This window comes from Rhamphochromis longiceps, linkage group LG8, assembly GCF_057381845.1.
Source record: "Rhamphochromis longiceps isolate RC_006_pf linkage group LG8, R_longiceps_female_GT1.1, whole genome shotgun sequence".
Classification (NCBI taxonomy): Eukaryota; Metazoa; Chordata; class Actinopteri; order Cichliformes; family Cichlidae; genus Rhamphochromis; species Rhamphochromis longiceps.
Window position 1 is genome coordinate 11,588,774 of NC_140564.1, and position 24,312 is coordinate 11,613,085.

Genomic DNA, 24,312 nt, shown 5'->3' on the forward strand with positions numbered 1-24,312 from the left:
GGACATCTGCTCATTTTTAATGACATGCTGCCTTCGTGACCAGCCGGCGGGTACGAGACATGATAAATAGCTTTATTATATGTTACTGAGACTTAGGAGGTCGTTTCATTATTCATTGACTTTCCTCCCACGTACTGGCAGTCGGCTGTATCTCTGAACATCAGCTCCTGTCTACTTCTAAATTGTTTCTTTTCATGTAAACAAAGCAGAAAAGCACAAAGATATCATTTGTGTCTGGTAAAAAAATTGCATTTGATTACATTAGTTTTCAAAGCCGTCTTCAAAGTTACGCCATAAAATCTCCGATACTTGCTCATGCTCAGACCGGGGATCAGATGAAGGCGACGGTGATGATGATAGGAGAGCTGAGGATGACCAATGTAACACCAAATGAAGGGAGGGGACAAAGTTGAAGAGCATAGGGGTGCAGATTACAAAACCTTTATCTCTCCCTTTGAAGTGGCAGCCTGTCTGTCACCCAAACTCAGTTCCCACTGTGATTTTCCAGCCATTTCTTGCCCCATTTGGTGCCACTCCCCACCGTGCCTTGTAGGTGCATGATTTTCCTTTGATTAACACGGGGTAGAGTTAAAAGCAGGAGATGGCCATTTAAAAAAGCGAGTGTCTTTCACATCAGGCAGAGGAATGGTTCCACAGCCATCTGGCAGGTCTGATCCACTTACACCTGATGTGTGTGTGTGTGTGTGTGTGTGTGTGTGGATGGATGTGCGGGGCTACCGGTGTGACCTCAGCATGCACTCGCACTCATACAGGTGTGTGTCTGTGTAGGTGTGCAAATGGCTTCATTAGCAGCGGAAGGAAGAGGAGTCCCTAGAGAGAAAGAGACACAGAGCTTAGCTTCTGTCCAAACAGCCGCTCACCGTCATTATGCCTGCATTTAAATAGCTCTCGGTTGGGGATATGAAACCTTGGATACTAACAACAAATGCCCAAACCAACCATGGATAACCCTAACTTTCAGGGATCCCCTGTCTCGTCTGTCACATTCACTTTTAGCCAGCTGGTTGTTACTGGTCTCAGCCATCAGCTTCTATTTGCTGCATCAGGTTTTCGAGCTAAATTTTGGGGCTACATCACCCTGATGTCACCCTGACACGTACTGTTAGGAAAGCGGTCAGCCTGTTCTTTTGAGGTTTATCAGCCTCTAGAATCAATTGATGATTAGATTACAGTAACAAGTGGGAGCTCTAAATGCAGCAGAAAATTTGGTTTGGAAGTAATGTTCCTGTGTTATCAGTAATAGACGAATTAACTCCAAATGATACCAGTAAATTCTAAAGGAAAATGTCAGGACATCTCTGGTACAGGAGATGTCCTGACATCTAGGCCCCATCGTACCATTTATCTGTGAAATGAATCTCAAGGGGAAGTGGGTGTTGTATCTATGCAAAGTTCACAAGACGCTCTGTTGAAGAAGAACAAAGGTTTGGACTGTCAAATGTCAAAATGTCAAAGATTCTTCCAACAGAAATCTTGTCGATTGTCCATGAACGATACAGAATTTAATGTTCTGAGCACTAGATTAGGATAAGATTCACAGGCTATACAGGCCTGAGTTAGCATAAAAATGTTCAATGTTACAGTTCATGACAGTAAAAAGACAAAAAGACGAGTATGGCTTTTTAAAAAAGGTTCCCAGGGGAAAGGCTCTTCTCTCTGAAAAGAAAATGACATCATGGGTTAGACTTGCAAAGATGCATCTGAACAAACCACAAGACTTCTCGAACAATGTCGTTTAAGAATATGAGACCAAAGTGATGTTTGATCATAATGCGTACACGTTTGCTGTAAACCAATCACAGCATATCGATACAAACACCTCATATCAACTATCAAGCATGGCGGTGGAGGGATGATGATTTGGGCTTTTTTTTTTGCAACCACAGCACCTGCCTGGGTACATTGCTGTCATTAAGTTGACCATGTATGTTTTATTTATTGTACGCAACAACACAATCTACAGCAAATCTACAACAAAAGGGCTTAAAAAGAAAAGATTAAAGGTGTTTCAATTGCCTGGCCAAAGATCTTACATTGATTGAAATACTGTGGTTGAAACCTTCAGAGAGCTGCTCATAAACAAATAACCCCAAACATCAGTGAACCAAAGTTATGCTGTAAAGAAGAGTGCACCAAAATCTCTCCCAAACGATGTGCAAAGCTGATGAAGTTATAAAGAAAGTATCACTCCAAGTTGTTGCTGCTAAAGGTTTTTCTCGTTTGTTTAGTGTTTCACAGGTCTGCACATCCAGTGAGGAATTTAAGGGGCTCACAGAATTTGGTGAAGGGAGCTAGTGGATGTTTTTTCTCTTTAGTGGTCTCTGTGTTAATTTTTGCTGTGGATATATTTTCATCATGCCGTATATGTCTTCTTTTAAAATGCAAGTTTATATGAGTGATACCTTGGTCAGGTCTCTCTTGAAAAAAAAAATATATATATATTTTTATCTCAGTGAGACTTTATGGTAAATAAAGGGGGAGAAGGCTCAATAGGAAAATCATAATGAATACCCAAGGCACTAACCCTTTCTTTTCTTTCTACTTGAGTGCCACGAGTTTACTGTCAGTCAGAGAGCTGAGTGCAGCATACACACAAAACATTGCTCCAACAGCCTGCAGGCTTGTTCATGTGAAGGGCAGCTCCTTGCACCACCCCACACATACACAGCATGATTGTTAAATTCACTAAATATTCACATTAGCCATTAGGAGAGAGGAGCTTAGCTGCTTTGCTGTAGTCCATGTTTTTTTGTGATCCCTCAGACTATTCGTCACTCTGTTAGGAGTCTGGAGATGGTTTCCTTCATGTGTTCACAGTGTGTTGGTCGGTACAGCTCAAACCTGATGAACATCCACAATTGTATCTCTTTCTTTTTTTTTCTCTTTTTGGAGTCCTCAGAAATTTAATTTGTTCCTGTCATGATTAATTTGCCCCAGCATGTGTTTGTGAACATTATCCTCACTTAGATCCTTGTTCTTCAAATTAAAGCCAGATTGTCATCGAGGTAAACATCTAGCTGTAATTTTACACTTAAACCAATGGAGTTAAATTCATTTAATCTGTAATATTGTCAATATTATTCATTTTATTTAATAGATTTCTCTCTTTTAACGTTTAGAACTTGAAAATCTGTTGAGTTGTTTGGTTATACAGTATTCTGCAAAATTCTTGATTCTAATGCACTTGAAAGAAAATATTTGGAATGATCGCCTTTATTCTTCTGGACTCTCTTAGGCAAACTTTCTTGTAATTTCTCGAAGCAGTCTTCAGGAATAGTTCTCCAGTCTGCTTGATTGAGATTCAAAGCTTTTGTTTGGATGTTTGCTGACTTTTGTTCTGTTCTTCTTGCAGCCTGTTACAAAGTATTGAAGTCTAGGCTCTGAGGAGGTCAGTGTTGGAAAGGTTACGTTTAAAATGTATTCCACTACAGATTACAGAATACATGGTGCTAAATGTATTTTGTAACGTATTCCGTTAAGCTACTCAATGAGAGTAACGTATTCTGAATACTTTGGATTACTTAATATATTGTCATGTTTTTTACAACTACATGAATGTACTATTGCTGTGTGATTTATTACTATTACTGAAGGCTTTGGCCTTGGCGAACAGTGGATGAACTGAAAAATACATCTCTCAGGTCCTGTGTGTGGTCTTTACTCAATTTGTTTGCTATTTCTTAAGGACTTGCTAAGTTGTCTGCTATATATAGATACAACACTGAGTCATACCTTGAATTAGATACCTTTTTTATGCTTGAACAGTCCGTAGTTTAGTTTTAAGAGACTTAACAGACAAAAATCCAATGAAATGATCAAGTATAAGGACAAGACTGAAAATGAGATGTTTTCTGTGTCTGTACCAGAGCAGACACAAATAATGTTTCCCACAGCAAAATTACATATTATAGCTAACTATGACATTATCCTCTCAGAAGCTACAAGAAGGTACGTAATTTATTTTTAATGAGTGAAAAGTGACATTATTTGTGTGCCTCTTTATCATAGAGTCAGCAGTAGGTACATTAGAAAGTCTGTTTTGTTATCAGTTTGTGCTGTCTTCTTCAGAAAGGCCCACAGCTACATGAAATGCTCGTGGGTCTTGTTTCACTTCCCAGTTGTGCAGAGAGCCATGGGAGCAACTCAGATCGGTCTGCCGGGTTGTTGTTATGTTATGTTATGTTGCTATCAAAGCCAGAGAAACAGGGAAGAGCCACCAGAAAACTTTAAAAATTAGAACTGGAGATTGAACTATAAGAGGAGAAATACAAACAGTATTAAGCTATACGCTGAAGCATCAGGCATGACTGGCCTGATTTGTTGAATTATTTCTTGCTTAATTTAACTTTATGAAGCCGTAGCACTGTTATCGTTTCACATCAGAAGATAAATCCTCATTATCCTGACATGATTTTACTCCAGATTATACAGAGCAATTTGTCATGTGCGGTGTTACTTGTATAACGCATCCAGCCTCCTCTAAATGGAGCGTCGTTGTTTCTGAGTGTTTGAGTGTTTTTGTAGTTATCAGCATCAGTTCAAAAAGACAAAAACAAAAAACCAGCTTTAATGCTTCAGAGCAGATGCAGACACAGTAGGATGCTAGTGGACAGTTGGAGTGTGTGTATATGTGTGTGTCACGAATATACTGCGAGCCCTAATCCCTTCAAAGAGAGCACACCTGCTCAGTACAGTGAGCCACGACAATCTGAGAAATAGGCACCCACGCAAAGGTAATTTGGGTTCATTAGTGTTCATTAGTTCTAATTACAATAATCGAGGTGCAGACACCCACACTCCCTTGTTTTTATTTGTACTATGTATTGTATAAGGTTCATGGGGCACTGTATGCTTCGCTCTTACCTGCAGGATTTGTAGTATTTGGCTGTTGTGGGAGCAAGAAATCTCCCTGGGAGTTGTGCCATCATTAGCAAGCAATGTCAGCTAATAGTAGCTACCCTGGTAAGCAAGGTGCAAATGGTAAATGGCCTGTATTTGTACAGTCCCCTAGGGACCCCAAAGCACTTTACACACCCAGTCATCCACCCATTCACACACAGGTGGAGGCAAGCTACAGTTGTAGCCACTGGGGCAGACTGACAGAAGCGAGGCTGCCATATCGCGCCGTCGGCCCTTCTGGCCAACACCAGTAGGCGATAGGTGAAGTGTCCTGCCCAAGGACACAACGACCGAGACTGTCCGAGCCGGGGCTCGAACCGGCAACCTTCCGATTACAAGGCGAACTGCCAACTCTTGAGCCACGATCACCCCACAGGTTCTCCTAAACAGTGCACATCTGTTTGTGTAAATGAGAGCAATTTTTACTTGTCACATTTGCATTTCATTGAGGAGCAATATAGCGAAAAGAGGATTTATTTCTATTTGCAGTCATTTGTATTTTCCACACCTTTCATATGTGCGTGGAACACCTGCTTGCCATTACACTGTTTAAGGAGGAGTTGTAAAGTGGCTTATAGCAGCTGGACTATCAACTGATGTAGGCTGTCATTACCTTCATCTGCTATCAGCTGATATAATGGGATTGCTAACCAAGCTTGATTCACACAACTCAAGTTACCTGTGGTCCCTCCACGACCACCACTACCCCATATTTGTCATAAATAAGAACATTATGTAGTTAAAATGAGAAATGTTTTTGTAACAGGCTGTAGACTTATGTATTTCTACTCTAAAGTTGGCCTTTTTTAATGAGGGACTTTATCGGCATAAGCCAGACCAAATCGTCAAGATGCTATTTAACTGCCATAGTGACACGTTAAAGCACGTAAGTTATTATAACTGCAGTCTATGCAACAGTGTGTACAAATATAGGACTTAAACAGCTCTGTACTAAATATAATGTTCCAATTAACACTGTATGCATTTTGAGAATTTTACATTTAGTTGTCTAAAAATGTAGTTGCAGTGAACGGTGAATTTGTTTTTATACTAGCAGTACTTCTGTTAGTGAAGCAAAAGAGTTTTCCATGGGTTCTTCAAACAAGCCGTTTAAAGCTACATATTTAATAACTGGTTAAAACCATTTATTGTTGGGATGGAATTACAAGTGAGACAAGAAGTTTGAAGATCATCTATTCAAGCTTTAACTGAGATAAATGTAGTCATGTGGCGCATGCTGCTCTGCAAAGCTACTTCACTGCCCTGTATGCCACCCATGGTGTGAATCTATTAGCAGCAGTGCTTCAGAGTGAAGGCTGGAGAGCAACTTTAAGATAAGCACTGGAGACACAGTCCCCAGTGCTGTCCATCTATCATTCTCTCTCCTTTTGAGACTCTTTTCAATCTGTAATCGCAACTACAACTATTGTTATTGCTGTTTGACCGGTCTCTTTTTCCTCTATTCTGCCATTTTTATGTCTCTGTTTTACTGCCAGTACAATGTGCCTGCTGTAGAGAATTTAAAACCCGCAATTTAGATTGTTTATTTATTTATTTTTTTCCAGTATTTGGAAGAAAGGGTGGCATCATAAGCTAATGCTTGCTAGCTTGGATGCCAAGGTGCTGTCCAGCCCACAGATGCATGAGTTGAAGAGATTCTCACATCAGATTAGTAGTGATGACTGCACCTTTGCTTTGTTAAGCATGTTGCACTGTGACCCCAAAGCAAGAAGGTTCCGGCCTTCTGATTGGCCCTCATCGGCTGTGGTCTTTCTATGTGGGATTTGCACATTCTCCCAGAGCACTTGTAGCCTGTTAATAGAGATTACTCCAGCTTCCTCCAAAAGCCATTCGTGTCAGGTTAATTGGTAATTCATAAAGGGCTGTAGGTGTAGATTAGAGAGGGTGTAGCTTTTCCTTTGTGATCGACCGATGACCTGAACTTATGTTCAAATTGTTGTGTCCCTACTGCAATCTACACAATGGGTAACCATAAGCCGAATGATCAAGGACATGTTGATGATCATGTGTTTTGGTGGTTGTCATGCCAACAGGTGCATAACTGCTCTTAAGATATTTTCTTTTCCACCACCATTGCAAATATATTTGCCTGGACCTTGATTATGTCTCTTTGTACCCATCTTAGGCGCATTATTATAGTGCAGGCGCTGTTTGTGTGGTGATTTTTATTATAAAACTGAAATGTCTCTTGAATAATCAAAAAAGAATGACCAGAATCGTAGAAGGACAGGAGTACTGTTTGGATAAAAGCTTTTCAGGCTGCATTATTCATACTAGCTCCATTATTACATGTCCTGTAAATATAGTTGTAATTTTTCCTTGAAGCCTTGAATGCTTTACAACCTCATATCGGGGCTATACAGCTGCTACTGTGGAACCATACACTCTGCTGGCTAAAGATTTACGCTGACATGCAAGTAGCACACTTGAGTGCATGCATACAAAGGCCACAGCATGCAAGCAAGCATGCAAGCACGCATGCACAAGCAAATTTTATTGGTATCGACCAACACGCTTGGACACAGAGGTCACAGAAAGAAAAATCTTTAAATCATTAAATCACTGAAGGCCTTTGTGTGGAGCGGAGGCTCTGTTGTTTAAACGATTACCTCGACAGTAGAGTAAAAATCGATGCGATGTACACTCAGTGTCAGCGGGCATGCTGCCAGCTAAACGTTCAGAGAGAAAGAAGAGGGCAAGACTATAGACAGCAGAAAAACTCTGTGCAAATAGAAGAAGTGGAGGTTTATTGCAATCTTTTTGCATATGCCGTATGGTACAACCTTAATACAATATCTGTTAATTTACTGAATGCTTAATGATTTCGCCCATGTATGCTGGCCCTGAAGCGTCCTTTCTCAGTGTGATGACTCCAAAGAAGTTTAGTCTAAGTTCTCATCTTTTTCTCATCTTTTCCTTCATTTTTGTCACATATCAATATGCTGTTATTTTGGTCATTGCTAATATTAAACAACGCGTCAAAGTTTTAAATGACCTTGTTGTTTGTACAATCGTACAAATGTATTTGCACTTATTCTAATTTATTTATTGTTTTATTCTTGGCTCTGCATGATCTCAGCACAAAATATCATACTTAACACCATCATCTCAGCTACAAAGTTCTGGCTGTGAGCACAGGAGCCACACCCATTCTTCTTTGCAGAACCTCTTAAGCTCCATTAGGTTGGATGGGGAGCGTCAGTGAGCAAACATTTTCAGATCTCTCCACATATGTTCAGTCAGGCTCTTTGCCACTGAAGGACATTCATAGACTGGTCCTGGAGCCACTCCTTTGTTATCTTGGCAGTGTGTTCATGGTCGTTGTCCTGTTGGAAGATGAACTTTTTGCCTAATTCTGTGCTCCACAGCGCGTTGGAGTGGGCTGTCATCAATGATGCTTGTACTTTGCTGCATTCCTTTTTCCTTCATCCCTGTCTAGTCTCCCGGTTTCTGCTACCAATAACATCTCTCTCCACAGAGCAATGCTGGAACTCTGTCAGAGTGATGTTCAGGTTCTTGCTCACCTCCCTGACCCTTCCACCCAGACACCAACAGGAAGTGTCCTGAAGGTGCCAAACTTCTTTAATGATGATGGAGGCCACTGTGCTCGTTGGACCTTCAGTGCTGCAGATATTCTTTTTTTTTTTTTTTGCACAATCCTGTCTCGGAAGTCTGTAGACAATCCCACTGACTTCATGGCTTGTTTTGTGCTCTAACATTTTTATAAATTTGGAAGAACTTTTTTTCCCTTTGTCAGTCACAGATGTTCTGTGCAGAATTTTAAGGTCAAAAATTAGTGCAATTCGTTTTAAAATAAGGCTGTAACATGACAAAATGTGGAACAGCAGCTTTGTGAATACTTTACAGAGGCACTGTTTTTATCTACCTCAGTCTGCAGAAACCTCACATTAGTTTCAGATCTTTATACAGAGGGCAGATTGTTTTTAGTCTGAAGTTACCTTGTAGCAAATAATCGGTTCATTACCAGTTTGGACATCTGCAATAAAAAAAATACTATGTAGGGATATTGTAGGGAATATGTATGGAATCTGAAGCAATACTATAAAATAACCATAATGACAATGATTGAAGGGCCCTGTGTGTTTATGAGTATCGGTGTAAAGGACAGTCTAGTAAGTAAAATAAAAATACACCAGATAATTGTTTTCTTTTCCATCACAACCTCAACTTATAAAGGTTGATAATCTGCCCAATTTGCCTAATTGAGCTGCAAATCTGCCTCAAATGTCTCGAATGCTGCTGAAATAGAGAAAAAAATCATTTTGACTGGCAGACTGGGGTGGCAGTGCTTTGCTGTTCAAGGTCCTCTCCTTTGCCAAGTAGAACATTAACAATGCAGGCACACTCTCCAGCACTCTGCCAGTTTACGGCACCAAATCAAATAAATGTTTGTCCCTCTCCCTTTCCTTCTCTCTCTTTGACACACAAGCAAATTTGTTGATTTCCTCCATCTCCCCTCTCGAGCGTCGACACGTTCTCTTCTCTGTTTCTCCTCTGCTTATTTGCTCGCTCCCTTCTGTCGAAGCTGCAGCTTCCTCAAACCAAGTTATCTTTTCGCACTCTTCTCCCACGATAGCAGTGGATTTTCTTTTCTTCTCTTTTCTGTCTTTGGCTGAAAACATTCCCGCCGTCAGCGCAGTTTATCAGACAGCAGTTAGAAAACAGCTTGAAATAGGCCAGTGTGTGTCCTATAAATATGTAAAAGACAAGAAATGGGCGATTAAGATGTGACATCCTTGTGGTAGTTGGCCACTAATTGGTTACTCCGCTTTTCAGGGGAATTTGACAGAAACTTTAATGGCTCCTTCTGTATTTGGCTCATTGCAGCGTGTGATGGAGCTGGAAGAGGAGCACACACATTCACACTAATGCCCCTGCATGTGCTGTTGCCTCGCAGCCATACACAGTGGCATTTACACATACACATGCTGTATTAAAAAACACACACGCAGAATCTGTACAAACCCAACAACAATGCTGTTTGCATATGTAGAGCAACCCAACTGTGCAAAGGGTGTTTTCTGTTTATTAAGATTAAATTAATTTTCAAGATGCAGCACCATGCTAACAAGACATACGATTAAATGAAATGTGAAGCAACACTCAGGAGGACCATTTGGCACCATAGTAGGTGGCAAAATATTCACCCAACCAGTTTTCTGGCAGCCAACTTTAAATGACATGTTGTGCTTCAGAAGCTTGAATTTACACCACAGTTTAAAGCAGCAGGTTCAGATGCTGCTGAGCAGGTGTACGGCTTTTCCTGGCTTTGTGTGCTTTGTACATAGATGATATCAAAGTGAGCATTAGGGTGGTCACAATACTAGAATTTAAATTCGATACCAATACCCAGAAAAATAAATACATTTCAACCCCATGCTGCAACACAACAGAAGCAATTGTGCAGACGTCATATCTTGAAAATGTAACTTTAACTAATTTTCCCAGTTATGAGTTAATCTTACACACTTTCTTTTTACCTAAGTTTAGATGTTTTCTTTGTTTTACAATTAAATAAATGTAATAACAGAACATGAGTGTAAAATGTATTTTAGGACCTACTAATAAACAAAGGATATGACAAATACCTGACATCAAAATAATTTAATTACTGTAGAAGAAAAGCATTCTGGTTAAAAGTTAAGATAAAGCTCGGTGTTAGTTATGCTAAAATATATAAGATATAAAAAGCAATATCTTTCACTATGAAGGATTAAACCATTTTAAATCTGACCTGAGCAGCTGGAAACAACAAACACATATAAAAAAGTTGAAAAGTTTATCATCTCTCTCATCTACCGTTCATACTGCTCTGCCTCAGTCTGCAGCTCTTTACAGCCTCAGCTTTGCTCTTCAGGCCTGACATTCATCCATCTGATTTTGCTGTTCTGCTTCCCTTTATTTTCTCCAATTAGTTCTCCACACTCTGGACTCTTTTCCCAGTTCTATTACGGTTCCCCTGCTGCTCTGCACAGCCAGCAACCCACGCAGTCCATGTAGGCCTAACCTGCTCTGCCACAGTTCAATGTTTGAATTGCGAGGCCAGTTGCTGGACTTCTGGGAGAGAACTGTTCCCCAGTTCTTCGTGATACTTGGTTCAATGATGTGCCACATGTTTTCATGAAATATCTGGACCGGCTCGGTGCCCACTTCTACTACAAAACCATCTTGCTGTGGCTGCAGTATATGGTTGAGAATTGTCTTGTTCCCGTTTTTTTCCATCGTCGTCTGGATGGAGGAAAACCTATATATACTGTTCAGCACTGACTGTGTCTTTACGCATGTATAAATTGGTAATTCCATCCCAATACCAGGCTTTCAATTGACTGCCGACAACTTGTATGGCTCTGCTCCTCTTTAGTGAATGCAATCCATGTTTCCTAAAATAAATTCAGGTTTTAATTTCTTTATCTAAATAACAGTTTTCTACTTTGCCTCAGTAATGTTATGGATTCATTGGCCTGTTCAGGGTTAATTGCTCATTAACTGAAGGTGTCATAACTTCCGATTGTTCTGGGACACTTTAACCCCAGTTTTCCTTCTACCCTGTGTCCATCACTGGATTTTCTGGGAGAAACTGCTCTCTCTGTATCCTTAGACAATTAGTACATAGAATAAACATTCCCATTAACAGCGTTTAAGAAAGAGTGTATGTGTCTCTTCTTATGGTTATTTTTTTTCAGGTGATCTTATTACTTAAAACCTGTCCCTCCTCATCTGCCTTTCCATCAGCATGTTATTTTATTTTATTTGGACAGTTCTCCTGTGAATGCCCCGACACTATTTTATATTCTACATCTTATTTAATATTTAATTATTTAATAACAAAACAATACATAAATAATTTGGAAACAACATACTGGTTGTTTGCTTGCATACTGTTAATAGCAGGAGTTAGTTTTGAAAGGGTTTAAACCACCAAGTATAGCAACCGAGTACGGTTGCCAGGAGAACCGTCTTTCTCTTGGCAACCTTGTTTGTTCAGTCTTTTTCTCATTTTCTAATTTTTCATTTTTCACTTTCATGAACTGTAAACTTTAACATACTGACGCCTGTAACAGCTGTATAGTTTACCTTCTTTTTGACAGCAGGCTGTAAACAGGATTTTTTCTGCTGTGAAACTCGGCATTTTAATTTGGGGGATACACGGGAACATTGCCACTCCAGGGACTACACTTCAGTGTGGGTTTAATTTTTCAGCCCTGATGTTGCTTCTTTGTTTTGGCATACCTGTCCATCAAGATGGGCAACTTTTACAATAGATAATGTAGATTTCTGCCACCACAACATTGTATAAATGTTATAAAATTGCATACATAATTATGCCCACACATTTAATAGTAAAAAGAAAAATTATGTGAAATGTTGTCACAATAAAATGGATTAGCAGCGATAAATTTGACTTGAATGAAGTTTGAAGGAGAAATCTCTGATTTGGCAAGTATGTCTGTATCCTGTGAAACAGCTGGGCTTAATGGACATTTAATGCAGTGACGTGTCATAATGGGCTTTAATAGACATCAATTTACACAAAAATCTTGTGTTGAGTGCTTAATTTAAATTCCATAACAAGATGCAACCTGGACGAGATACTGAACAGCTGTTTTTATTACTTCTAACATTGTAGTTTTCATGATTTCATTCGTACTGCTTTGGAACCAACAATAGGTTTTGTACCACTGACACATGAGCTAAATCCAAGCAAACATGTACACTTTAACACACGGATGCCCCAAACACACACACACACACACACACACACACACACACACACACACACACACACACACACACACACACACACACACACACACACACACACACTAACAGCTAATAAGTGTCAGTGTGCTATGCTTCTACAGCTCTCTTTACTCTGAAGGGATGAAAAGATTGCTTCCTCTCTGCCTAGTCCCTTTTTTTTCAGTTTCTCCTTGCCATCTCATTTAGGCTCCTGGGACTTTTGTTATTTGTTACTCTTAAAGTTTCAGTTATTTTTCACTCAGTTTAAGTGAAACCTTAAGTCAGAGGTTCATTCCACCTCAAGACTTTCAGTTCACTTTATTTAGCAGGGTAAGAACACTGAGCCTCATTCACAAACAGAAATGTGTAAAAAACCTTTTCCATTAAATATGTCAGTGGCAGACTTTGTTCTTACGGCTGTGCCCGTGTAAGGCTACAGTCACACTATGGAAAACTGCTTAACAAATTTATTAGACCACCACCTAGTGTGAAGTTTATGCCAAAGCTGCCCTAAGTTATTGGTAATTATCAAAATTGTTTTATTTATTTAATTTACTGTATTATAAAAAAAGCAGGCTGCCCTTCTATTATTACTCTGCTGTAACTGAGACTTTAGTAAATGGAATTGGAATCACTGTGAGTCAATTCAAGTGATCGTGGTCTGCATAGTGCCGTGGACCATTTTCTCAGAAACAGGTTTACTTTGAACTGTATCCAGGAGAAAAATGTGGAGTTTCTGAAAAACTACAAACTCCTGAGAAAAAACTTGCAGCAGGTTCAGATTTGCATGCATATGCTGTGTGTGCTGTGTGTGGTATTCTGCAGTCTCATTGCTCACCTGCCTGCAGCGTTGCTTCCAGCCTGCACTGGAGTTTTCTCTCCTCTTTGCTCCAGACCCAGCAGCTCATCTCAGTGGACCAAACCCAGATTCACGCAATTCTATTAGACTCCATCTAAACTCTGTCTGCGTTTTTAAAAAAATATTTCGCTTACAAAAGTAAACTTAAAGATTTCTTTGCCGTGGATTTTGCTGAAGTAGTAACAGATATTTCATGTGAAAAGCAGTTTCTGTGTTATCATTAATAGCATCAGTCTGTTTTAAAGCTTGCTACTGGTGTCTTCATTTTTTAGCATTTTTAAAAAGAGCTTAATTTTAATAAAGTTTCAGAAAAGTGTTGATTCTGGCTATGATCACCAACTTTCACATTAAAAAAACCATACCAACATGTTTGAGCAGTTCTTGTAAATGACCACTTCCAAAGTGAGTTAATTAGAGCCCAACAGATATAAGGGTTTTAAGATTGATGCCCATACTGATCTTTATACAACCGTTGTAAGAGCTTGGTCCGCAATAAGTCAGACTTGTTCCCGGTGGTTGACGCCGATTCTCTTCATAATTGTTATGGAGAGAATTTCTAGGCATAGCCAAGTGCTTTCCAAGCTTTCACTTGGATGGTCTCAGAATCTCATCTCTGCTTTTCACAGATGATGTAGTTATGTTGGCTTCATCGGGTGATGGCCTCCTCCCAAATCGAGGAGTTTAAGTATCTCGGGTACTTGTTCACAAGTGACGGGAGAAGGGAGCAGATCGACAGACACTGTGGCTGCAGTAATACAGACGCTGTACCAGTCCGTCGTGGTGAAGAGAGAGCTAAGTGTAAAAGCAAAGCTCTCAGTTTACCGGTTGATCTACGTCCCTACCCTCACCTATGGTCACGAGCAGTAGGTAGTGACCAAAAGAACGAGATTGTGGATACAAGAAGCATAAATGTGGTTCCTCTGAATGGTGGCTGGCCTCTCCCGTAGAGATAGGCTGAGAAGTTCAGCCATCCAGCAGGGTCTCAGAGTAGAGTCGCTGCTCCTCCACATCAAAAAGAGCCAGTTGAGGTGGTTCTCATAAGGATGCTTCCTGGGCGCCTCCTGTGTGAGGTGTTCCGGGCATGTCCCACCAGGAGGAGGTCCTGGGTTTATGGCCTGGGAACACCTTGGTGTTCCCCCGGATAAGCTGGGGGAGGTAGAAGATAAATGGATAGATGGAGCCATGCTGGGGGTGTGTGATTAAAAAATCCAATATATCAGCCAATATTTTTTTCAGGCACACAAAACATAAACAACATTTGCTATATGTAGTTTAATATATATAAGTGGAATTTTAAAATTACTGACATTTTTACTGTCACAACAGGCCAACTCTGCCTGGATCAGCTGGTTTTTGTATTTGTGGTGTTCCAAGCAGAAGTTGCCTACACAGAAATTGCAGTGTGCCCTCATAGTAAACAAACTATGCAACATCAACACTTACAACACAGTTGAAGGGTGGCTCCTCTGTCTCTTCTTTACTTCTTAAATATTCATTTATGTGCAATTATACAGATACAACCACTTAGATTTCCTACTCCCAACTGGTTGTCAGCCAGTTCCCAGCCACTAGAAGTACACCCTCGTTCTCCTGGGGTGTATCTGCTTTTCACTATTTAGTAATTCCACTATTTCACTCAATTGCAGGTGTTACCAATATGTCAGGAAATAGATAATTACTATTATGTTGCTAATATGTTGGTTGGGCTATAGAGTTAATCCCAGTGTGTGAATGTGTGTGTGAATGGGTGGATGACTGAATGTAGTGTAAAGCGCTTTGGGGGTCCTTAGGGACGAAGTAAAGCGCTATACAAATACAGGCCACTTACCATTTGACTGCACCTGCATCCATCTATTATATACAGTCTGTCATGATTTGATGACGTGAATACTGTAAACACTAATTAGGTTTCAAACAAGCCGTGGTAACAAAAGGTGAGCAGGTTCAGGCGTTCAGTTGTCATTTTACGTAGTCAGCTGTTTCAAATGCCATAGACGCTATTTGCTACCAGTCTTATTCTTAGTCTGTACCCTCCTCCACCTACAACAATGCACCTCATTTAGTGACTCAACAGTGAGTCATATTTTGTAATTTTGCCTCTGTACACCACCACAGTGGATTTTAAATCAATCAAGATGTGGTCAAAATGCAGTCTTTCAGCTGTATTTCAAGGAGTTTAGCAGAAATGTCAATAATGAATTTTCTTTTAGATACTCTCATTTAAACAGAGTGCATTTATCGCTACTTTTCACTTCTACTTTCCTGAAACTTCTCAGTAAGCTGCTGCATGCTGGACTTGCATTAAATACACATCAGCCAGCTAAAGCACAGTGAAAGGGAAGACCGATTCTTAGCTGCATCACATTCACATTGTGAGTGTGTCTGCTGGTAAACAGACTGGGGTTTGTGTGCTTTATATTATTAAAGATATGCTGAGGCTGAAGGGGAGGATAGCAGGTGAAATTCATGTTTAGTGTCAAAAACATCAGACCATATGATCAGCCAATAATTTCAATCATATTTGATTTTTTTAATTTATAAAGATATTGCATGTAGGATACAGGTATACTTAAAAGCTCAATTAATAAGTCATCACTTGAGAAGCTAAAATGAGCAATACAATTGTATGTGCATCTCCAGCTAGAACAGCTCATTTCCTGTTTACCTAGCCCTATCCTTTGTCATTGCACCTTGCCTACATAGATATATTCAGATTTTACCACAGAGTATTACACCGTAAGTAATGCTTATGTAATTATAAGCTGCAGTAATTTCATCATCTGCACACCTTGTTTTTTCCAATACAGCTATTACTTCATCCCCATAAATTGATAAAAAGAACAAATTAAAAGTCTCCTCAACAGAGAAGAAGAATTATTCTACTCTATTCAGAATAGATGGGACGTGGAGTCAATGATTAGAGGTCTTTTCAGTTCCTATCTCTTAGATCTCTCAGCCCGGGAAGCGTGGGGTGGACCTCTCACTGTCGCAGCTGATGTGAAGTTGCTGCATGCCTGAAAAACAGGGGATGATGTTACTATCGATTTCCACTTAAATGCTTGCATGTCATCTCAGCACCTCATAAAGGAAATCAATCAAAAGTAAATCAAGATACTCAGACATCTGCACTTAGAACTTCTGCAAGGGCAATGCCATGTGTCGTGTTCAGAGGTAACAAATTCACTTTCATGAACGTGCATACGTTTTTGGCTCTAGACCTTAATCAGGCAAAAAGCCAAACAAATCCCAAAACTATTCAGTAAACAAAAGTGAAACTTTAAATGGGGGTAGGGATAGGATTAACCCCACTGTAAAACAAAGCTACTGCGTCAAGGCTCCAACACCAAAGGTAACTTTGTTGCTATCTCTGCGTATCTATACTTTTCATTAGTTTCTCTAAAACATATGCTTTTGCAATGTTGGATCAACGTTTCTAGATTTTGATATAATGTTATTGCGCAAGTAATCACTGTATTTCCACTACACTAATACCATTTTTTAAAATTATTAGCTGGAATTAAACGTTCCAGTGCAGGTGAAGAAAAGCAAACTGCTACCAACACTGTTCCAGTCGTCATTACGACCCATAGCACCAAATTATTTCCCACTGGTTCATACAATTAATATGTAAACTCTATATTGATGAAGTTGCTATTCATGCATATGACACGCAGAAGGAATAAGTTTAGTCTGGATGTAAAGTTATGCCTGTACCAGAATATTAGAATTGTTGCTCTGTCACTGTCACAAGTCAGTGACAGTCTACTATAAAGTTAATGAGTTGTCCCTTTAACACATAATAAGCATGATTATTGTGAGATTTTCTTTGAGCACTTACCATTTTTTGTTGCATGTATTCTGTTGTGGTCCACACTGTGATGTGAATGTTTAAGTTTTGGCTTTATGATCCTGGTATAAATGTTTTCATCTTTGTCGCTTTTACAGCCCAGGCGTGAATAAGCAATAAGTTGTGCTATTTGTTTAGCCATGGCTGTTTTTTCCAGAACGGGTGGCGGTATTTTGCGAGGGGTCACCCTGGGGTCTTTTTCATTCCCCTCACTGAACACATCGTCAGACTCATCTGAAAGGGCAAGCGGGTGAAGATGCACAGCGCAGAGTTCATCCAGCGTCACCGCGGGCATTTGGATCCTCTGAGATTGGAGGAAAGCTTCTGAGTCAGAGTGGCGTCGTCGTGAGGGTTTGGGTTTAAGGGCGGGTTTGGTTTTAGGTAATGGCTCTGGTTTCAGAGGGTTAACATCAGGGATTGTGGGGAGGGGAATCTGCAGGGAGAGCCTGTTAGCACGAGCTCGGGGGTTGAGCGAGCTGGACTTGGGATGCAACTTCCAGCCTAGAGGGTCGTGGCCGATGATAAACGATGTCTTAACTGGAGAAGGGGAGGAGCAGGATGAGGTGGTGGAAGAGGTGGAGGAAGATGAGGAGTGACTTGGTGATGGTGAGATCCCCATGGGGGGGCAGGAGTAGCGTTTCACTGGATCACAGGATGCTACAGGGGTTTGCGGGAGCGATGCGCTACGCTCAGAAGGCTGTGGTTCCTTCTTGATCTTGTTTGTTGTCACATTAGAGGTGGACACTGCTGACAAAGGACGCGCTCTGCTGGGCTCCAGGCTGTGTGGTGACCTCTCTTTGAGCCCTCTGTTTTTCTTTCTGAGGATCACCTGATTCCCTATAACCACATTTTGACTCATCTGGCCCCACTCATCAATACCATTGGCAAGTGCTGGAGTAGCAGTGCCGTTACAAGCATTGGGGTATTTTGTCTTGTTCATCTTGGGACATTAGTGTGCAGATAAGCCTGTGAAGAAAAACACATATATATAGAGAGAGGGTGGGGGCACTTAGGATGTTTCAAGGTTAAAAAGAGGAAGAGCAGATGCCCGTCTTGACTTCTCAAATTTGTGTTTCACAACAGCTTTCTTTTCACAACAGACACTGTGGCTACTATGTCAACACTCATATGCTGTGTGAATCTTCCTGTTGACAGTTAATTGCTGAAACACTTCTGTTTTATTGGCCTCAACACTGCAATCACATAGAAAATGAAATGTCTCAGATGTGTTCCTTCAGTTCACCAACTGGCTTCAGTTAAACCCAAACCTTATTACTTATGAGTTTCACCATTGGTTTCTTTAGCCTCTACTTTGAAAAACAAAACAAAACAACTACTTCTTTCCACATGAGTATACTAAACATCACATTCACTGATAAAAGCTGATTGCTTAAGTTAGTAAATGAAGTTACGTTTAACGTAGTGCAGCTCTTGGGAAATGAATGACAACGGTATGTTTACAATGTACTTACAGCTTAAGTAAAAGAGATCCAATGCAAAGCATGAAATGTAAGATGTTGTTTACCTCCGGTGTTGCTTAGATCGCTGTTGTCTTTCAGCCTGGGCTAATCTATTTCACTCTCCTGTCTTTATAAAGCTCAATGGGTGTTTCCTCCCCTAAATCTGACCACAGCTTCCCCAAACTAACGCCCAGAAACCCACATTTCACACACAGGTCCTCATTTCACACACAATAACACATGTGCACTCAAACACACACTCCAGTCAGGCTTGATGAGCAGCTGCTTTCATAATAGCATGGAGTAAGAGCAACATCTCTCAGTGTCTAGTTGTTTACATGAAAGGTATTTAAGCTAAGAAGCTAACCATGGCAGTATACTAGAGACTAGACTAGAAATCGTAATTAAACGACTTACTGTTATTTTCATAATTACAGCATCTTTAACCAAAGAGTTTTTCCACTGTGTGTGTGTGGAATATATATAAGATGTGTAAAAAGAATACACAGTCTTTGGCGAACACTGATGCTTTTCCATTTTGAAAGCCTCCCTCATAGTGCCCCATATAGAGTACCATATTCAAAAATAAGCACTCTCAATGATTTTTGGTGTTTGTTTTCAAGAGTTTAAATCATCTCTGCTTCATAAACCCTGGAGCTGCTGCCAAGGACATTTTTAACCACTCAAGCGGTGGATGCTCAAATCCTGGTAATATTACTCAGTTAGCTCGTCTCTCTCTTTGTTCCAGACCACAAAATACCAAAGAGGAAACATTGTTACTTTTTGACATTTGTGACATTTGTGAGTATCCTGACAATTGCCATTAGTTTTACTATGCCTCATTAAAGATGCATTGAATCACATCTCAACTTTAGTTAATGCACGTCTGTCTTATATAAGTAAGACAGACTTACTTCCTATACAGTTGATAACATTAGGTAATGTTACTTACTTATATTAATGTTACTTTTAATGTTGCTTACTAATCTTTCCGATATTATTTCATGAATATGCAGAATTTATTTTATTACATGACTAATTATTTTAATAAAAAATAATGAATTAAGAAAAAAGTTTTTTTCTTAATATTAAATATTTTATATATTCTTCTGCCTACACAGTGCTGGAGAAAGCTACCAAACAAGTCATCAGAGTTATGGTTTTTGGCATGCAAACACAAAAAAACAATAGTTAACAAATGGTTAACTAGGCTTCAGATAGCATAAGGTGCACCAGAGGCCACGAGAAGGTGGAGCAATCTTCACCACCCTCACTATCTCCTGTTGCTGCCACAGCAACAGGAGATAGTGAGGGTGGTGAAGATGGCTGTGTGATTGGTTTGGAAATATTCTTATTACAACAAAGCAGGGACTTCCAAGTTACACCTGATCATTATATTAATGTAAATCATCTGTAAGATGGCACATGGCACATTTATCCCTTATGGGGTGGATCAGTACGTCACTGATAGGTCGATGTGTTCAAATAAGCTGATGTTGACATATAATCTGCGTAGCATCTGATCATTACACACTGACAAATTTCATTGCCTGCTTTTTATGAACAGCACAGGAGTGGAGAAGAAGTAAAGAAGTGAGAATGAGGAGTGTGACACATAGATGAAACACTAAAAGAGCTGCAGTAGAGGTGAAGGATGGGAGTGCATTAGATCGACAGATTTGTCACAGTTAAAAATGAATTCTTGTCAGACATTAGAAGCAGCAGGTCCAAGATCAGATTTGAGTGTTTAGAATTGAACACAGGAATAGCAACATATCATCTACTGGGATTACATCAGTATAGCTTTACTAAGTAACACCTTAGTCCAGGGGTGGGCAACTCCAGGCCTCGAGGGCCGGTGTCCCTGCAGGTTTTAGATGTGTCCTTGAACCAACACAGCTGATTTAAATGGCTAAATTAGCTCCTCAACATGTCCTGAAGTTCTCCAGAGGCCTGGTAATGAACTAATCATGTGATTCAGGTGTGTTGACCCAAGATCTAAAACCTGCAGGACACCAGCCCTCGAGGCCTGGAATTGCCCACCCCTGCCTTAGTCTAGAAAGGAAACAGCTGAAAATAGCATAATGAAGTCCCATGAGAATTCAGATGGCATTTTTTGTTTGCCATGGAAGAGCCACATTTTTGACCGTTTACCAGTCACAATAGTGAAGAGAGAGCACATGACAACACTCTACTTGCTAAAAGTGCTAAATAACAAAGGAAGATGCGTTACTTTTGCATGTCCCAAATCAAATGTTCAGACTACCAAAATAAAATTGAAAAGTCATGCGTGGAGGAATATATTGTGTGCTGGGTCCTTAAGTTGTCAGTAAGGTATCTGTAGTAGGCAGGCCATCTGCCCAGATGGCTACTCCTCCCTGAGCCTGGTTTTGTCAGGGCTTACTTCCTGTCAAAAGTAGGGATGGGTACCGGTATCCGGTGGCATTATGGCAGTAACCAGACCGAAAAGCAGCGCACATTTCGGTTTCGGTGCTTTTTTTTTCCTGAGATGTCATACACTTTGGATTCTAGCCAATCATTTTACCTTTGCAAGCGTAGTAGGCGGGCCCAGGTACGTACGTTCTTTTAGAGTAGAGCTACAGATTAAAAATGCCCAAGGCGAAGGGTCAAAGGTCTGGCTGTACTTCACAGCAAAAGATGCAAACTCAGCAGCCTGCAACAAGTGCTTTAAGATGATACTGTGCAAAGGAGGTAACACCTCGAATCTGATGAAACACCTGGCGACGTATAGCATTTTGTTAAAAGCCGAGAAATGCACCGTATTTCATAGCTTGCTGCAAGACCTCACACCGAGCACATCTACTGCGGGTGTGGTGCCTGTTATCGGACCTGGAGTTAGCAACATCCCCCAAAAACACGAAGAGGAGAGTCCTGGCCCCTAGCCCTGCCAGTGTAGCAGAAATGATGACGGATGATGATGCAGCAGCAGCCGTTCTTCTCTGCGTGAGTAGCTTAATGTTGTTCGTGTGTAATTTACGCTGAGTAGGCTAACCACGTTATTACATTAATGCATGTAAGGTGAACTAGCACTTAGAGTCTCCCGAGAGCAGCCATTTGGCTTTTCTACCTTTAAAACCCGCCTTCCAGCCAAATGGCTGGTAGGTGTTTAGCTAGGCTTTAGCTTCAGCCAAGTGGAAGCTAAATTGTCTAGTCATTCATATGTAAATTAGGTTGTTACATGAGAATTCTGGAGGGGAGTGGGGGTGTGTGAATGAGGGGGTGGGGGAGCTGCTAAAAGCTGTGAACTTCCTTTTGTGTTTCATCTTGATGCATTCTCAATCATCCAGGGAAATAAATCTCCAAAAGTCACCAACTTGGAGTGTTTCAGTTTGCCATCTTAGGGAGAAATCAACACACATGGGTGTATGTCCTTTGTTGCTGAGATTTATTGATAAAAACAGTACAAAAAACCAACCATTTGCACACATATTTACAAATAATAATAAAAAGTGAGTGAGTACATTTCAACATTTTCAGCAATCACTCACAATCCTGGCACTGCCATGGTATCTGTAGTCTGCATTTACCACACGTGTATCTGTAGCACTGAACACATCGCACAGTGGCATGATTGTTCTTGCATTTGTGTTTGACCTGACACATGGCTCTTTTTCCAGGGCTAGGTGTGGAGGGTTGTGTCCAAAGCAACTGTTCTTTTCTTGCCTTCTTCCCAGCTTCCCAACACTACCAAAAGGAAGCCAAACACTGTCACCCTTTACAACAATACAAAGTGTGGCGTGGATGTGATGGACCAGATGGTTCGGGAGTACACTGTCTGCAGAGGAACACGGCGCTGGCCAGTTGCCGTGTTTTACAACATGATTGACATGGCAGCACTGAATGCACATGTGCACCCGTCTTTCCTTCGTCCCGGAAGGAAAGACGGGTGGACTTCCTGGTGGAGCTTGCAAGAGAGTTGGCTCACTCTCATGTAGCTGGGAAGAAGGCAAGAAAAGAACAGTTGCTTTGGACACAACCCTCCACACCTAGCCCTGGAAAAAGAGCCATGTGTCAGGTCAAACACAAATGCAAGAACAATCATGCCACTGTGCGATGTGTTCACTGCTACAGATACACATGTGGTAAATGCAGACTACAGATACCATGGCAGTGCCAGGATTGTGAGTGATTGCTGAAAATGTTGAAATGTACTCACTCACTTTTTATTATTATTTGTAAATATGTGTACAAATGGTTGGTTTTTTGTACTGTTTTTATCAATAAATCTCAGCAACAAAGGACATACACCCATGTGTGTTGATTTCTCCCTAAGATGGCAAACTGAAACACTCCAAGTTGGTGACTTTTGGAGATTTATTTCCCTGGATGATTGAGAATGCATCAAGACGAACACAAAAGGAAGTGCACAGCTTTTAGCAGCTCCCCCACCCCCTCATTCACACACCCCCACTCCCCTCCCTCCAGAATTCCCAGATAACAACCTAATTTACATATGAATGACTAGACAATTTAGCTTCCACTTGGCTGAAGCTAAAGCCTAGCTAAAAGCCTACCAGCCATTTGGCTGGAAGGCGGGTTTTAAAGGTAGAAGGGTAGAAGGCTGGGCACTGCTGCTCTCGGGGGACTCTAAGTGCTAGCAAACACCGTCGTAGTTACATGCGGCTGTCTTCTTGTTTGATGGCAGATACTCCCTTCACCCTGGCCAAAAAGGCTAAAATTACCAAAGAAAAAGTGGAAAACAGCTAAACATGAGAGGTTTTTGGACAAAGTTTGTGTGTTTTCCATTGTTTAAGCACTGCTTCCAGCCAAGAGTGATACCATATATGCCCCATAGCTGCAGAAAAGGCTAACATTGTTATCGTTTTACAAAAAAACAGCTAAACATGAGAGGTTTTTGGACAAAGTTTGTGTTCTCCATTCTGGTTTGAGCACCGTTTAAGCACCGGCACCGTTTCAAAAGTACCGGTTTGGTACTGGTATCGGATAAAACCTAAACGATACCCATCCCTAGTCAAAAGGAAGTTTTTCCTTCCCAGTGTCACCAAGTGCTTCCTCGTAAGTTTCACTGCCTAACCCTAACCAAAAACAAATGTAAAGAAAAAGCAAAGAAAATAAATTAAAATGCAAGTAAAACTCAAACTATATACATAATGGTAAATATATAATGACAATAAAGGCCTTTTCTATTCTAACACACTGTGTAGTTGTTGCTTTGAGGGGTGAAATGACCAAAGCCTTCATAAATCTCTCACAACCCCCAGATTCAGACTCTCTTGTCCTGTCGAAACTTTTTTGTCTGACATCAGAAACAAACCAGTAGATATTAAACCGCCCAGTAAGAGTAAATGAAAACAACGGAAATTTGTGTCCAAGACCACAAATCTATAGATAGCAGTTCATAAGTATTTCACATACCGCTGAGACTGTACTGTTTATAGGGCATGTTTGTGGAGAATTATCTA

General features: G+C 40.6%; 2 protein-coding genes across 3 annotated transcripts in view; one reads left to right on the forward strand and one right to left on the reverse strand.

Moving 5' to 3' along the window:
- Positions 1-24,312, forward strand: part of rab26 (RAB26, member RAS oncogene family) — a 119,137-nt gene that overhangs the window by 78,421 nt on the left and 16,404 nt on the right. The gene's annotated exons all lie outside the window — the stretch shown is intronic.
- LOC146663140 (uncharacterized) lies at positions 16,094-18,982 on the reverse strand. Of its 2 annotated transcripts, none has more exons than XM_085415742.1 (3): positions 18,881-18,982; positions 17,400-18,374; positions 16,094-16,575 (listed from the first exon to the last, which is right to left on the reverse strand). In XM_085415742.1, the coding sequence occupies exons 2-3, from the start codon at positions 18,346-18,348 to the stop codon at positions 16,514-16,516; spliced, it is 1,011 nt and encodes a 336-aa protein (XP_085271868.1). In that variant the 5' UTR covers positions 18,349-18,374; positions 18,881-18,982; the 3' UTR covers positions 16,094-16,513. The 2 variants fall into 2 exon arrangements, with proteins under 2 accessions (XP_085271868.1, XP_085271869.1); XM_085415743.1 differs by having other exon boundaries at positions 18,934-18,965.